Source organism: Macrobrachium nipponense, chromosome 32, assembly GCF_015104395.2.
Source record: "Macrobrachium nipponense isolate FS-2020 chromosome 32, ASM1510439v2, whole genome shotgun sequence".
Lineage (NCBI taxonomy): Eukaryota > Metazoa > Arthropoda > Malacostraca > Decapoda > Palaemonidae > Macrobrachium > Macrobrachium nipponense.
The window spans coordinates 9,239,365-9,255,208 of record NC_061094.1 but is presented as its reverse complement, the minus strand read 5'-3'; the positions used below and the strand labels follow the sequence as shown (position 1 = coordinate 9,255,208).

At 43.6% G+C, this 15,844-nt stretch overlaps 1 protein-coding gene across 1 annotated transcript in view; it reads left to right on the top strand.

Moving 5' to 3' along the window:
* Nucleotides 1-15,844, top strand: part of LOC135207207 (uncharacterized) — a 63,229-nt gene that overhangs the window by 26,476 nt on the left and 20,909 nt on the right. Inside the window, exons 4-6 of the mRNA XM_064238810.1 lie at nt 410-652; nt 877-1,032; nt 11,295-11,483. Of these exons, the coding sequence (XP_064094880.1) occupies nt 410-652; nt 877-1,032; nt 11,295-11,483 (588 nt within the window). The remainder of the gene's footprint in view (nt 1-409; nt 653-876; nt 1,033-11,294; nt 11,484-15,844) is intronic.

The following is a 15,844-nucleotide window of genomic DNA, read 5'->3' as shown; positions in this document are numbered from 1 at the left end:
CACTACGTGTGTCGTAAGTTTTTAGAATTCTGTCGGGCTTCAGAGAATACAGCTATATATATATCTGCCAGGTAAGTATGAACAAACTTTATTGTATCTTAACAATATCATTTTTAGCACAATCCCACCTCAGCTACCCAACATAGTCTAAACTGATGCTGAAGGAAGAAGTGTTGGCTTACAGTATGTGAGTAGCTGATTCTCCCAACTCACCTACATGTCACCAATTACCTTGCTACAAAGCTTCAACAACTGGTTCCAGCTCAAACTAAGGAATACTCCTATATAAAATGCTCTGGTTTGTATACCTAGAAAAATTATAAATTGTTTTTAACTATGATTTTTTATTGAGTCAGCTGTGCATAACTCATAAATATATATTAAAATTCCCTTTTCGCCTTTTTTTCAGGTGCTGGTTATTGGTGCACGTGGGAGGATTCGTAATTTAAATGTAATTTTACGGGAAATATATGACCGAGGTTGTATTTACACTGGGAAAATAGCCCATTCCTTTTTATGGACATTGTTGGATATGTATGCACGAGAGAACGTCGTTCGTTTAAAGAAAGAAGATACTTTGATCAGTGAGATATTATTAAAGGAGTGTCTCAAAGTGTTTTCAAAAAATATAGATACATTTACTATTGGTCAGGTATAGTGTTGTATTTGGTTATTCTGTAAATGTCTACACATTTTGTGTTCATCTATTACTTGTGAATATTTCATTCTTTTCGTGGTATTGTGCTATTACTTAGACTTTTAACGAGAAAACGCTGTTCGGTTAGTATTTGGCAATGCCCCAAAATATATTGCATTTTTTGTACAAGCAACTTACGGGACAGGGCACAGAATTTATGTAATCTTTTGAATTTTCAGATTGAAACAACTCTTGGGAAGATTAGTCAAGCATGTGACAGATCTGGTTCAGCATGTTATAGTGAGCAGTTTTTTGATGCCACAGTAGTACACTGTATCCAGAAAGATGTTGGCTTTGTAAGAGCTTCCCACATTTTAAGAAAGTTGCTTAGAGTGGTAAGTGCAAAGTGCAGGTAAAATTAATGCGGACTAAATAGAGCATAAGTTTTTAGAATTGTGGTTGTGCTACAACTCGATTCTTGTTTGTCATTGCCTCTACCCAAACTCCCTCCTGCTGTTCCAGCATTCTTCATTCTTGTATGGCCCTAATTAATTTTACTCGCGAGTAGAAGTTCTTGAATATCATATACATAAAATAATCTTCATGAAAGTGTGCCAGCAGTCATTCCAAGCCTTCTAATTGTTGTAGTTGCTGCTAGTTCACTTTTACAACCACGGATTAATATGATTAACTTTTTTCCTCGGTAGAGAAAGGAAAATTAACTTCCTAATTGACAAAACCTCTAACCTTAAATGTCTCTCGTATTGTGTTCTCAGTAACCATAAAGTATAATTTTGTAAAGTAAAAACCACACTAACTTTCAGTTTTAGTTATTTTTAATAATAGTGATTTTGTTGCTCCAGAGTTACTACTTTGCCCTTACTTTCTTTCCAAGTACTTAATGATTATGATCTGCAGATGATTAGTCAGTTTGGAAACTTAAGCAGGCCTTCTGTTCAGAGCATACTCTGTTTTGATGACATGGAATATGTTGCAAATAAAGTGGATGGTGATCTATCATCTTTTTCTCAGGCTTTTGCCCTATTCATACATGGTTATCTTGAAATAATTGCCTGTATAGCATGTATTCCTACCATTTGAAGAATTATCAGGACCATAGTGGGAACACTTGATTTTTAGTTAGGACGTACGCCCACTTTCATTGTACACGTTTTTGCATAGAATGATTGTATTACAAATTTTAGAATGAAAAGTTGTGTCAGTATTCTCTTGATTATTCACAATAATATATATTCAAGACCCTTGCTGATACAGTAAAAAAAAACACTCTACAAATGTAAAATGTAAGTTCTTACTCTTTTCCCTATTTTGTCAATATACTGTATTGTATATGTGCTTAAAAACCACATACATGTGCACTGTACAGTACTGTATACAAAATAAGAACCAATTACTCTCCCTCTCTTGCCTAAGCCTCTGGCTTAGACTAGGAAAACTTGTAAGTTCCTCCCCCTCTTCCTCCTCCTCCACTGTCTCCCGTTCCTTCAGGTCATGAAGTTGCAAACTGTTCAGAGGAGGCAGCAAGTTGCTTAGAGGGTCTTTAAGAGGCAGCAGAGAGACATCACATTCCTGGCTGGAAGAACCTAGCATGTCAGCAAAGACTGTCGAAGTGTTTCTTGTGTTTCCAAAGAATGACACAAATAATAATAATAAATAAGAGCCAAATACTTGCTTATGGGATGTTTCAACACTGTAAATGCCTAGAACATGTTGCATTAATAATTTTTACCTTGCCAAGGGGATCAACAGGTATTCTGACAGTCCTGCAGATGAAAAACTCTGGCTGTTCCTTCAGTTTTGCTAAAGTATTAGCCTTGTACATAAACTCTCACCAAATTTAATTTTAAGGTGAATGATAATGAGAAAAAAATTATGAGAATGGTACAATCCTGATGTTTGCTGGTTGGAAAGTAAGCTTGATGATAGGTGATAATATATGAGTGAAGGGCTTTCCTTAACATTGAATCTTCTACCGAAAGAGAACATGACAAGTCTTTTAAAAATTTTATGCATTTGTTAATATGCATGAATAAAATAAGACTTTTGCTCTTCGGAGAAGTTTTTCGGAGGGAGGAAGTAGGAAAGCCTGAGGAATTTTTGCTCAAGTCTTAATGGGACTGTGGGTGTTGTACTTACATGAAAGTCCAAAGTAAAAACTGTTAGATATAGTTTTGGAAAGGAATATGAGGAATCAAATGGATTGGAGGGTAAAAATGCAATGATTCAAAGGAAGTGAGGTGGTAAGGTTGGTATAGGTAATGATAAACAAGCACTTATCTACTATACTTAGTGAGTGAGAGAAGGAAAATATTGAATTGTCATATCATGTACTTTGCATGCTTTGGGAGGATGTAGTGACATTTATTGCTGAAATGAAAGAAAGTCATACACTGAAGGGTTTATGAGCTTTCTGCAGTATTATTATAATTATTGAGTAGTTTAAGTAGACCACTGAGTCACATTTCTAGGCACTTGTAGGATTGGCCAGCAAGATTTTTTTCAGGATGAGAGTTGGAATGAATAAGTTTGAATATCAAGAGGTGGAAAAACCAAGGCCAAAGAAAATGGTGTGAATGTAAAAGACAGAAAGCACTGAAACAGTGTTCCACTATAAAGAAAATTTACTAGCCCTTATTACACTATTTAAGACACACTGCAGTAGTAACCCAATACACGATGTCTTGGAAGCATAGAAGTACATACCATAATGTAGAGGTGAATCATCCACACTGTGTAAGAAAGGTTAGCAAATTGTTTTCAAGACTTATATGTATTATCCACTATCTGCAAGGAAGGGGACCGTATTGCTTTCAAGATTGTAGGTGTTCATATGAGGCTCTTAAAAGTATCATCTTTACAGGGGTATGAATTTTTCATGGAAAAAATCATACCATGAAAGATTAAATTTTTTACTGGATAATATTAACTATTCAAATTTTCGGTGATTTTATTTTAATTATCAATAGTTTATAACTACTAAAGATAGTACCTCTTAAAAACTAATTAACTAAGAAGTAATACATATTTGTTCCGATACGTAATACAAACCATCGGTCCTTTAACAATAGGAAGTAGCTAGCGGCAGCTGGAACGGTTCGTAAGCTTCGAACAAGGGGAGAACGGTAGTTAACTGCTTGTCCGACAGTCGCGCGCCGTGCGACTGGGAGGTAAACAAATCACTTTTGCTTTCGGCCGTGGGTGTGAAGGACGTGTTCGTCATCGCTCTCTGCCCCGCTTCATCGTCGTATGCTTTGTTTATATTGTGTTTTCTACTAATGGTTTGTTGACTTGAAAATGAAAACTGTAAGTACACTGTTTTCATTTCATTACTTAATTATGAACCAACATGGAGTTATCGCCGTAGATGCAGGTTCGAGTGTTTTCTACTAATGGTTTTGTTTGACTTGAAAATGAAACTGTAAGTACACTGTTTTCATTTTCATTACTTAATTATGAACCAACATGGAGTTATCGTTGTAGATGCGGCGATTTCCTCTCTTTTCATGAATTGAACCCTTGAATTATGTCTCGGTGCCGAGGCGGGCGCGCTCGCGCCGAGTCATGTATTTTGGGCGAAAGTGTGTAATTGAAAAATGTAAGTACTCTTTTCATTATATTTTTGCCCTGTGGCGTTCGTTACCGAGAGTGTGATTGTGCCTCGGCACGAGCCTTTTAATTTTGTATAATAGAATGCAATGAAAGTGGATTCGCAATTGCAATATTCTTTTCATTTCATTTATTTATTTGCATGAAATTTAATTTGGATCAATTTTCGTTCTTACCCGGGAATTGATCCTTACGATTTTTTTATGTGAAAATGAATCGCAAGTGCAGTATTCTGTTTCATTTTCATATATATTTTATGATAGCATCATATTATTGGGCTCCAAGTTTCCGTTCTTACCCGGAATTGAACTTTTCCCCTTTAAGTTCTATGAAGTGAATCGCAAGGGCAGTATCTGTTTCATTTTCATATTACTTTTCACTGCTGTGCGGGGGTAGGGGAAGCGAAGGTCTGCAGGAAGTCGTCGGAAAGCTCTCCCGCCCCGCGACTCCCTTGGTATCCGATTCTTCGTCTTCCTTCCTGCCCCCGCTCAGCTTCTTCGTTGTATTTTGTATTTGTGCTCTTCCTTGCGTTCGGGGTGTGGGGCATGTCTTCCCCCCGTACGTGAGGGAACCCCTCTTACTAATCTATCTATGTTACCGCAGGTGCTACATCCGTGGGAGACGACCTTGGACAGGTATGGACCACCGCGGAGGCAGGGCGTGCCTAGCATCCACGGGCTGCTGCAGCGTCTAGCGAGGTCTGGGGTTCAGGTCTCCACTACTACCACGGCCACTTATGCTGCTCCCCCCCCCTCCTGGTCTACACTCCCCATGCTGTGTCGATGACGCCGTCTGCCGCTACTAGGGCCGCAGCCGTACCGAGGTGGGGTTGCCGCCGCCGCCTGTTTTCTTCGTGTTGCCTGCCCCAGGACTTCCGCTGTTCCAGCAGCTCGCCCCCTGGACCGGCCGCCAGGACCCAGGTTCCGCTGACTGCCGATGATTCTACGAGGCGATCGCTGGGCCTGCCGTACCTCGCCGCTGATGTGATTTCCGCTGTTGGCTTGGCTGTCCCTTCTGGGTCTACCGCTGCCGCTGTTCCTGCCGCTCCTGAGCTGGTTGCTGTTCCTGTCGCTCCTGATTCCTGTGCCTGTCCATGCTGGTCCTGCCCACTGGTGTGTCTTCCCCAGTCGCAGGTCCTTCCGGACAGGTTGCAGTCGGGCCCTGTTGCTTCGGCAACTGCCCCGGCTCCCTCCTGGATGGAGGACCTGACGACTGTCCTGCATGAGCTTGCGAGGAAGGAGGAAGAGGAAGCTGTCATCTTCTTCGTCTTCATCGTCTGCTGTTGCCTCTTCCCCTTCGACTTCTAAGGGCCCATAAGCCGAAGAAGAAGAAGGAAGCCTTCCCCCCTAAGAATCTCCTTCGGGAACTTCTAAGGGCCCGTCCCACCCCGGTGGGACGGGGGGTCCTTCTGCTGGTCCTCCTGCTCCTTCGGGAGCGGGGCCCGTCTTCCCTTCCGTAAGGAAGAGATAGACGGGGACCAGAGGAAGTATCGGTTAGCTCTGGTACTTCCTCGCCTGGTGCCAGCGGCGATGCCGCTACGCCAGGTTCCGGCTCGGTCCTCTCGTTCGCGAGATGATCCCGAGTGTACGTTCTCCCTCGGGAGACCGTGCAGCCAAGTTTCGGCGCCAGAGTTCGCTCAGCGCCAAGACGCGGAACGGAGCAGAAGGCTGGTGAGAGACACTCAGGTGACTCTTGCCAGGCCAGCGGCCGCTCTTGCAGCGACCACAGCTGGTAAACCCGGGTTTTTCCCCCCCTAAGAAGGCTCCTTCGGGACCTTCTAAGGGCCCGTCTCGCCCTCTTCCCGGCGATTCGGGGAGCTCTTCTGCTGGTCCTCCTGCTCCCTCGGGAACAGGGCCCATCTTTTCTTCTACCAAGGAGAAGAAGACGGGGACCAGAGGAGTACCAGCTTCGGCTGGCACTTCCTCGCCTGGTTCTAGCGGTTCTGCCGCTAAACCAGGATCCGCCTCGGCTTCTCGTTAGCGAGAAGTACCGAGTGGACGGTCTCCCCGCGGGAGACCGTCCAGCCAAAGTCTTGACACTCGAGCTCGCTCGCCGCCAAGACCGAAGCGCGGAGCAGAAGACTAGCGAGTGTCGTGCAGACGACTCTCGCTAGGCCAGTGGACGCTCTCGGCAGCGGACCAGCTGGCTGCTCGGGTTGACGTGACGGTCGCTGACCAGCCACGGGTTGAGGCGAGGAAGGGGTCCCCGCGGTCGTCGGTACCAGCCACGGCTGGTACCAGCGGCTCGACGCCCCGAGAGGACGCTCGCCGGTCTCACCGCGACAACGAGCCTAGCAGGTCACCTGACGCCGCTCCCATCGGGACCGGGCGGAGACGGTAACCAGCAACAGCTCGCCTGACGCTAGAGATCAGCGTCGACGTTCTCAGCCGAGCCTCTCGCCCCATGGCGAGCGGCAAGGCTAGGCCTGCTTGCCTCGATCGCCACTCGGGGTGGACGATCAGCAGCAGACCCTCCAATCACGCTGGTCCTGCCAGCGAGCTAGGGGGGGAGCGTCAGGTCTGCCTCTCCTGTACCTTCAACCTCCTCGGGCTACACCGGGGAGGAGCGACGGTACCTATGAGTGATCGCGAGAGGTGCGCCGCTCGCGATCCCGCTATGACGCCTGTTATGGTCAGGCACGGTTCTAGGACCGACCAGGGACATACGCGCAAGTAGCTGGAGGCGACCGTCAGGGGTCTGCCGCTGTTCCTCCTTCTGAAGGAGGAGTATCTCGGGATCTGTTCTTGTTGGAGGGACTGGACGGTCCCACTCCGCAAGACACGGTTACTCCCGAGATACAGAGGAATTTGCAGAAGTCATTAAGCTGATTCGTCAGCATAATGACCTTGCGGAAGGATTGCCGCTCCCACCAGCAGAGCCCACGTCTCTGCTCGAGTCGTTTTGGGGCCCGAGAGGGAACCCAAACCGACGGTGGGTCTGCCGCGATCGGAGCTTGCCGATTCTGTCTCGAACCAGAGTCTCTCGTCTCCGGACAAGAAGGCTCTCTCAGTTCTGGCCGGTCGATCAAGCTACTTCCACCTCCTCTTACTGCGCAGCGCGTTTTCTACGTGTCTTCGGACACCGTATTTTGAATACTCCTTCAGTCCTCCTGAGAGGTTTCGACCTCGACGAGGACTGGAATGAGTCGGAGGACGGTATCGGCTCTCTCCTGTCAGGTGTCGATCAGCCCCACCCAGACGACGTTCACAGTGGCGGCAGACCCTTACCTACAGGAGAGTTCGTAACCCTCCGCGGGAAAACGTTTTCTCCTGACGATACGTTTTTCCCAGACACTGAGAGGCCATCGCCGCAAGGCGATGGCTGTTCCTACTCTTCTCCAACTGCTAGCTCCACTGGGAAGGCGAGCGAGTATCCAATTCCTCCCCCATTCCCTCTCTCCTTACGGTTACGAGGGAAAGGGGAGGGATCCTACAGAGATTTCTCTGTAGGGTGATCCCCGTTCGGGACTGCGCTACCGGGGGACCTTCGGGTCCTACCTGACGTAAGCCCCGGTCGTTGAGGAGGAATCCTGCCCCATTCTCGATTTCTACGGGAATCGAGAGGACCACCAGCCGATATCGTTTGACGAATTCGGTGGGGGTTTTCGCAGACTGCTTAGAATTCTACGGAATTTCTAACGCATTCAGTGTTCGAGTTTTACGATCTCCAAACACTTACGCGAGACCACGGTACAAAGTGAGCGAGCGAGGAAGCCCAATCCCCGATATACACGATTAATCGGGAACCTCGCCTATGCTCGAATTCCTGGAATTTCTAGCATTGGGAAGAAAGACTGCTGCTGAAGAAACTATCTCACAGTATGCGACCAACCTGGACTAGAGAGATTCGGACGGGAATATCCAGTTTGGCTTGAACTATCGTCTTAGTATTCTGTTCACCATTGAAGCTTTCCTTCGAGGAAGACTTCTCCTTCACTCTCTTTGATAGAGATCGAAGGTGGTCGATCTCCAATCCTTATTTTGTTTTCTTGAAGGAAAGAATTTAGGGGACGGAGATCGTTGTTCAGAATCCTACAAATATACTACGTATATTAACCTCGCGACATGATTCTACTAAGCAGTTGAATTGTCCGGGGGGTGGGGTAGGCGCATATCCTAGTTAATCTACGGATTGCGACTTATAAGAGAAGTATTCTAATTGAACTGCAACTCGGGGTTGCCTGCAACCTCCCAGGAGTTTTTTCAGTTTCAATTTTATATACTTATGGTTTTGTCATGACACACCATTTCAACGTTTATATTTACCGAAATTCGTTTCGCCTAAATATAAATTGCTCGAGCATATCTTTTATGCTTGGTAGTTCTAGCCGAACGCATTCCTTCGTGGAATAATGGATTACCTGGCAACTCAGGATGACGAGTCAGCGAGAGCTCAGGCTCAACTACTGCGTATTGAACTGCCTGATAGCAGCTCAGTATCAGCTTGGCCTCCGATATGCACGGTCATGTATGTCTCTCTCTCTGCCCTGCTTTGATTGACTACCGAACCGTATCTCTGCCCAACAATCATGGACTTAGGTCTCTGATTAACGGGGATTCTCGCAATAATGAAGGACCATCTACTGCTGTGACGCTAGATTCCATCGCCTTCGACATTGCGAGAATTTTCAACAGAGATATCTCTTGGACTTTCATCTTTCTGTTTACCGCACGGTAACAGAAGTCTGTACAAGTCTCCCGCTGCATCGCACTGCGATAATGCGAATGATTTTGCAGACATCTGAGTTTGTCTTCAAATATCTCTTATTCATAGGTGTACAATTGTTCATTGTTTCAACCGAATTACGAGATGTGTCAGAAGACATCGCCTACTCTCCGACCTGACAGCTCTACTTCCAAATGTTCAGCCCATGAGAAGCAGTTCTTCAGGCGGCTTTCCCCTGTGTTTTCATTACTGAAGAACGCCCCGCTTTCATTGCACTACGACTCTCACCGGACAGCAATGAAATAGCGGTTAGCGTTTTCAGTCATTTGTAAGCACAGGTTATGAATCTTGAGAATCCTTCTCTCGATTCATATGCGAAGACGTAGGTTGCATTCAATATCTACCTTCGTCTTCAACGGTACATAGTGTTGTTTCTCCTTAGCTGAGATTCAACAACCATGAGATGTTTTACCTTCAGGGACCTCGGTCTCTAGAAGGCAATTGACTTTCGCCTGTTGGGCACATGCCTTAAGAGAATCATCACCTCGCTGTCCGGCATGGGTGACAAACAAATACATTATTTGTTTGGTCTCTCGGCATAACCCTTTAAAGGCGAAGGTCACGTGACTTACTCGGATGCTTTTGACAAGACTTGCCTCCTACCAGAACGGCAGTCAGTCGGCGGCTGTCAGAGCGGCCGAGTCAGTTACGAACTACGCTGTTGACTTAGTTCGGTTGTTACAGAGCAATCATTACTTCGTTTAATAGCTTGTCACAGTACCCATACCATTGACACCCACCATGGAGTGTCGGTGTCCTATCCACTACCGAGAACTTCGCTGCATGGGGATAGGAGGATGCGAGAGACTTCGTGGCAAACGGACAGACCAGTATGGGTACTGGACATCACCGAAGTAGAGAAGAGGGATAGGTCATGCGACTATTTCCTTCTTTTCCTCTGAGGAACTGCATGACTTCTCCTGCGAAGTCAAGCATCCAGGGATGGGGATCCGTGGCGCTCGATTTCGTACCGAACTTCGTAGCGAAGACTCAGAACCCTTCGGTCCCTGACGATTGGTTCGAGTCGTTCACAATCCCCTCCCTAATGGACTTCACCGCCTTCGATGCGAAGGAGATGCTGCCTTGTCCGCAAGAACTTCTCCTTGGCGCAGGTACTGAAGGCAGGGGTCTGGTCCAACCAGACCACATGCCCTTCCTTCTTACCTTCGGGATATTGCCCACAGGTCCTTGGATCTTTTTCCTTGGGACCCCGTGGTGGCTGCTCAACACGTTGTGTAGCGAACACAAGACCCTCGCAGGCTGAACAGCATCGAGTCCTGGTGTGACCGTAAGAATGGATGGTGAATGAGAGTGTGACTGGCTCCTCTTCCCATCTTTTTCTTCACCTCTACCTGTGGTTAGAGGGACACGGTCGTCACCCTGCTGGATCAAGGACAAGATGCATGGTGAGCTACTTAACAGAGCCCCATCCTATCCCTTTCACTAGGGATAGGAGCGTATATCCACTACTTCCTCCAACAAGGGGGAGGAAGTGGATGCCAGCTTGAGACAACCCATACTTTATGTTGCCTCTTGCAAACAGGAACAAGTTCTTGCTTGCTGGTACGAAGAGATACGCTTGCCTCTCTCTTAGTACTCGGCCCAGAGGTCTGACCATTGATCCTGCGGTGCACACCCCGATCAATCGGACAGAGGCTTGGATCCCTCCCTCGCTCTTACGACCAGGGAGGCATTCCAGGGATGGACGAACACCAGTCTGTTCATCAAAAGACTCAGATTCCTCCCACCGCAAGAAGTGAGTCTTCCTATTGTTAAAGGACCGATGGTTTGTATTACGTATCGGAACAAATGACAATTTGTCGAAAATTGCATTTTTCCTAACTATACAAACCTGAGGTCCTTTACATATAGTCCCTCCTCATGCCACCCCTCACTCTGCGTATTTTGCATGGGCCAAAAGCAAAAGTGATTTGTTTACCTCCCAGTCGCGCGGCGCGCGACTGTAGGACAGGAACAAGCATGTTTAACTACCTGTTCTCCCTTGTTCGAAGCTTACGACCGTTCCAGCTGCCGCTAGCTACTTCCTATTGTTAAAGGACCTCAGGTTTGTATAGTTAGGAAAAATGCAATTTTCGACAAATTGTCATTTTGTTAAACTCATTGCTAATTTTCAGAAGTCAGTTATTTTCCAGGCCTGTTGCAATTTTTTTTCTTAGTTTTAAAGTCTCTAGGTTGTTTTTAGTCTGAATTTCATGTACTATAAATTACAAAGCAGCTTTATAAAAGAAGCTAATAAAATAATTTGCATGATAAATTCTCATTTTTAATTTAATTTCATCCACAGAATTTCCTCTCAGAAGATTTAACAAACTACATAGTGGAATTACTTCTACAGGAGCGTGAAAAAGTATTAAGTGCTCCTGTTATTGTTCCGCCCTTAATTACTGCAATAGCTGCGTGTCCATCATCCAATGCCAGTCATATAGAAGTGGTGGAACTCCTTTTAAATCACAGGTCTTTGACATTAGATTTGGTATGTTACTTTTGTTATTTTGTATGATGTTCACTTAGATATTGTATTGTCATTGATGTTAAGTAGTACTCATTATATATTCATACTACTAAATTTAAATGACTGTGATGACAAGGTGCTAAAATTGACTGATCCTTAGTTAAAAAAATTTGTTTTTATATGATTTTTACGTCTCAATTTTGATAATTTTCTCCAATGCCAGGCAAGTAAGGAAGCACACTTTATATTGATGTTATATTTTTGTTGTGGGGTACCATTACAGCGGTGAGTGTGGAGTTTTTAAATTTTAGTTGCTGTAGTAGAAATATTTGATCATGGTTTTCTCAGTTTTAGCCACTGTCTTCCACATCTACTTTAGTAGCAGGAAAATTTATTGCCCATCTTTTTTGGTTTTTGTATAGACCATGAGAAATATACTGTTTCCAAAAAAACAAAGGAAAAATATTTTTATAATATTATTATTGTGTCATTTCATTTGTCAAGGAAGAACGTCAGATCAGGCATTTTCTCTGGCATTTAAAGTGTTAGTTCTCTCTTGTGGCATGAGAATTGTACTGGAAAATAGAAGAGAAACCAGAATTCAACTGGATTTTGCAAACATTGAAAAACTTTATGGATACTCTCAAGCTCTCAGAGTACTGTGAACAATAAAAAAGAAAAGGTCCAACATCATGGGGGTTTGAGAAATGTACAAAAGTACAATAGCAGATAGGCAGTAACAGCTGTAACACTTAGGTCATATGTAGGTTGTTGAAGGAAATACAAAGATCTTCCATACTAAAAGGCTGATTTATTTTTGAGATATTGTATGAATATGGCAATATTTAGACATTTTAAACATTATATGGTAAAAAGTAGCCAAGTTCTTGGGCATACCTGCTGAACGTTGATTGTTGTATTAATCTCTGGTTGAGTGATTTACTTGTAAAACCAATGTAGGATTGGTCACAGTCAGGGCAAGGGATTTGGTATACTAATCCTCTCCCAAAGACACAGGAATGCAAAAAATCCCTTGCCTCAACTGTGACCAATCCTACATCAATTATTAATCTCCCCCAGAAATTAATACAGCATAAATATTCAGTAAGTTATGACCAACAGAGCTCGGCTATTTTTAACCACATAAATAACCATATTCACAGAATGAACTGGAATCTGTCATGTAGAATTTATAGCAGCAATTGTCAGTTCAAAAGGTAGATGATAGAATCAGCATTGATGAAACAAAATAAATATGATGAAATTCTCAAAAGGAGCTTGGAACTCTGATATTATACATAAAATCTTCCTCCAACCAGAAATTAAGAATATTAAGGAGAAGCTGACCTCTGGAACTCTTGATATAATTACCACTTTTCTGTAACTCTTATTTCATTCATTATCTGCCTGTTTAGGGAGACAGTTGTCTCCAAAATGTATAGCATTAAATTTCTACCTTTTGGCATTTTTATGGGCTCCTTATATTAGATGGAATTCTTTTTTAACAGAAAATATTTCAGTCAGACTGTAGATAAATGGGGCAAGAAACATCTTATTCAGTCACTTTATTATGCCTAAGAAGATCCACTTTCCTTAATCTAGTACATAAAATTCTTTATTTATTTTAGAAGTCTCTGTATTATTACAACAATCTAACTATGATGTCAAGAAAATGTTCATTGTTAAAGAATTAGACCTAGCCTTCTAATTCTTTAACATTGGGTGCAGATAATTTATTCCAAATAAAAGTGAATGATAAGTTGTTCATACACAGAACAGGGGGGGAATTTCTCTAGTGCCTGCTGGAGTCTGGTTAACACAAGAATTTGGTAGCAACAGGAGACAGCCAATGAGGGTGAAGGAGGCAGGTGCAGCCCGACCTTGCCTACCCCCAACAATGGCTGTGATGTATCAGTTTCTAACCACCTTCATAGCAAGATGGCATCTACTGCCTTTCTAGCTAAGAAGCTAGTTGTTTCAACACTTCTGCCATTTTACACCCAGGCATTCTGGTTTTATCATTCTTTTTGTTTGTGTTTTTCTGTGATATTGTGTGTATTTTGCATTCCTAGGAATGCAAACCCATGAATCATCTAAGCAATCCAGGCCACAGAGAAGATGCCCAGAGGTTGCTAACAACCCTTGTTCTCATTACTTGGCCACCTTGGATATAAACCCCATACGACTTGTAGCAGCTGCAGATCTAACACTTATAATGTAATGATCCCTAGTCCAAGTATCGTAATGGGTCTGTTGAGCGCAATGAAAGAATTTCGGTAAGAGGATATATAAGAGGAAATCAACGACACCATGTTGGGTTGGTTTCTCACCTCCAATGGTTATTAAGTTAAGTATATCTTAGTTTTACCAGACCACTGAGCTGATTAACAGCTCTCCCAGGGCTGGCCCGAAGGATTAGATATTCTTACATGGCTAGGAACCAATTGGCCACCTTGCAACAGGACCTACAACTTATTGTGGGATCCAAACCACATTATATCAAGAAATGAATTTATATCACCAGAAATAAATCCCTCTGATTCCACGTTGGCTGAGCCAAAAATCAAATTTCGGACCACCGGATTGGGAACTGAGTGCGAAAACCACTCGTCCAATGAGGAACTACCTCCAGTGGTGTCAGACGCATTAATTCCTTCTTGTTCTATCTCTTCCTTGACAAAATCTCTTGTTGCATCTTCTCTGGAAGATTTTACTTCCTTTCATTCTTCTGGTGCTTCATCTTTGGATGTTTCAAGAGGGGGTTTGGTTGATCTTGTAATTAATGTTGCTGCCCCTGCTCTTTCAACGCGACCCCTGCACGGTCGTGTAACCAATCACGACACTCGTCTCCTCATCGTAGTTCTCACTCCCGTTCTCACGGAGGGGATCAGGGTCAGGACAAGATTCCTCGTATAGATCTTCAGACCCCCAAGAAAGTCTTATGCCCTGATTGAGCCTATGCTCCATTGATGAAAAGGGATGTTTTGAGTAAATAAAACTGAATGATAAGATTACTCAATCCAATAATTATAATATTGGTTAAAGTCCAGTACTGGATGTCTCAAAGCTGAATAGCAGTCATCCAAGACTGTTTATAAGATCGATTGGATGATTTCAGTAGACTTCAAGGATTCCTTCTTTCACATTCCTATCAAAGTGGAACACAATAGGTATCACTGGTTTGTATTTGACAGAATAGTACATCAGTTTTAAGTTCTGTTCTCTGGATTGAGCATTGACTTTCAAGAATTCATACATTTTATCCCCCATTTAGAGATGGCTGCACCTAGAATGTCGAATTATTTTGTATTTGAACAATGACTCATGTTAAAATTCTTTGGAAGGGATTTACAGAGCAAGAAAATTAGTCCCAAAATTGACAGAAAGGTTAGGCATAGTAGTCAACCTTCCAGAGTCCAAACTGCTTCAGACTCGGTCGACTTAATATCAGCAGATATATCAATAGACTTGCTCTTTTTCTTGGTTCTCCCACAGAAACTTGTCGACAATCTTCTCTCAGCTGTGACAGAATTTTGATCCTCTGGCACTCATCCTACCTACAAATGGATGAGTGTTAGGATACATGGCCTTAGTAAGAAAATAGACCTTCTTAGGTTCATCTCAAGAACAAATGATTAATCAAGACTCCCCAAATTCAATTGTAGCAGAGGTGAATCATGAGGGAGAAGTATGTACACTCTTCTTTGGTGGAACAACAGAAATCTCAGGCATACCTATAGGGAACCAACCACAAGCACCTATCATTACAGTCAGATGCTTCCATTAAAGGTTGGAAGCTGTGTTTGGAGGCCAGGAATTTATGGGACAGTGGTTAGAACTGTTGGCAGTCTGGAAAATTATAATGGAGTCAAAGAAGATGGTGTCAGACAAGATAATAGCAGTATCCTCCAATAACTCAGTTACCTTGTTTTAAAGAAACTGAAAGGTATGAAGCAGCTAATCCTTTTAGTTTAGTCCAACACCTTCTGTGGATAGAACCGAAATAAGGAATCATTTATTTCCAGAAAGACAAACGTACCAGTAGATTTGCGGAGTCAGAAAACCAAATTCTTTTTGTGGCATCTACCTTGAATGCAGAAGTGGATTAGCAACTTAGGAGATTATAGGAAAGCCCAGTGGTGGCTCTCTTTGCCAATTCCTAAAGATACTGTCTTTCAATCTGTTGTCCCTACACCACTGAACCCCCAGGCATGGGTAATAGTCTCGATGCTAAGCAATTGGAGGACATACTAGTGGATGTCTTTCACAGGTCCTTGGACACTTTTTTTTTTTTTTTTTTTTTTTTTTTTTTCCCTAGAGTCTGGTGGTGGCTGCCGAACAAGTGTAGCTCATTCAGTGGCCCTGGCCGGACAGTATGTATC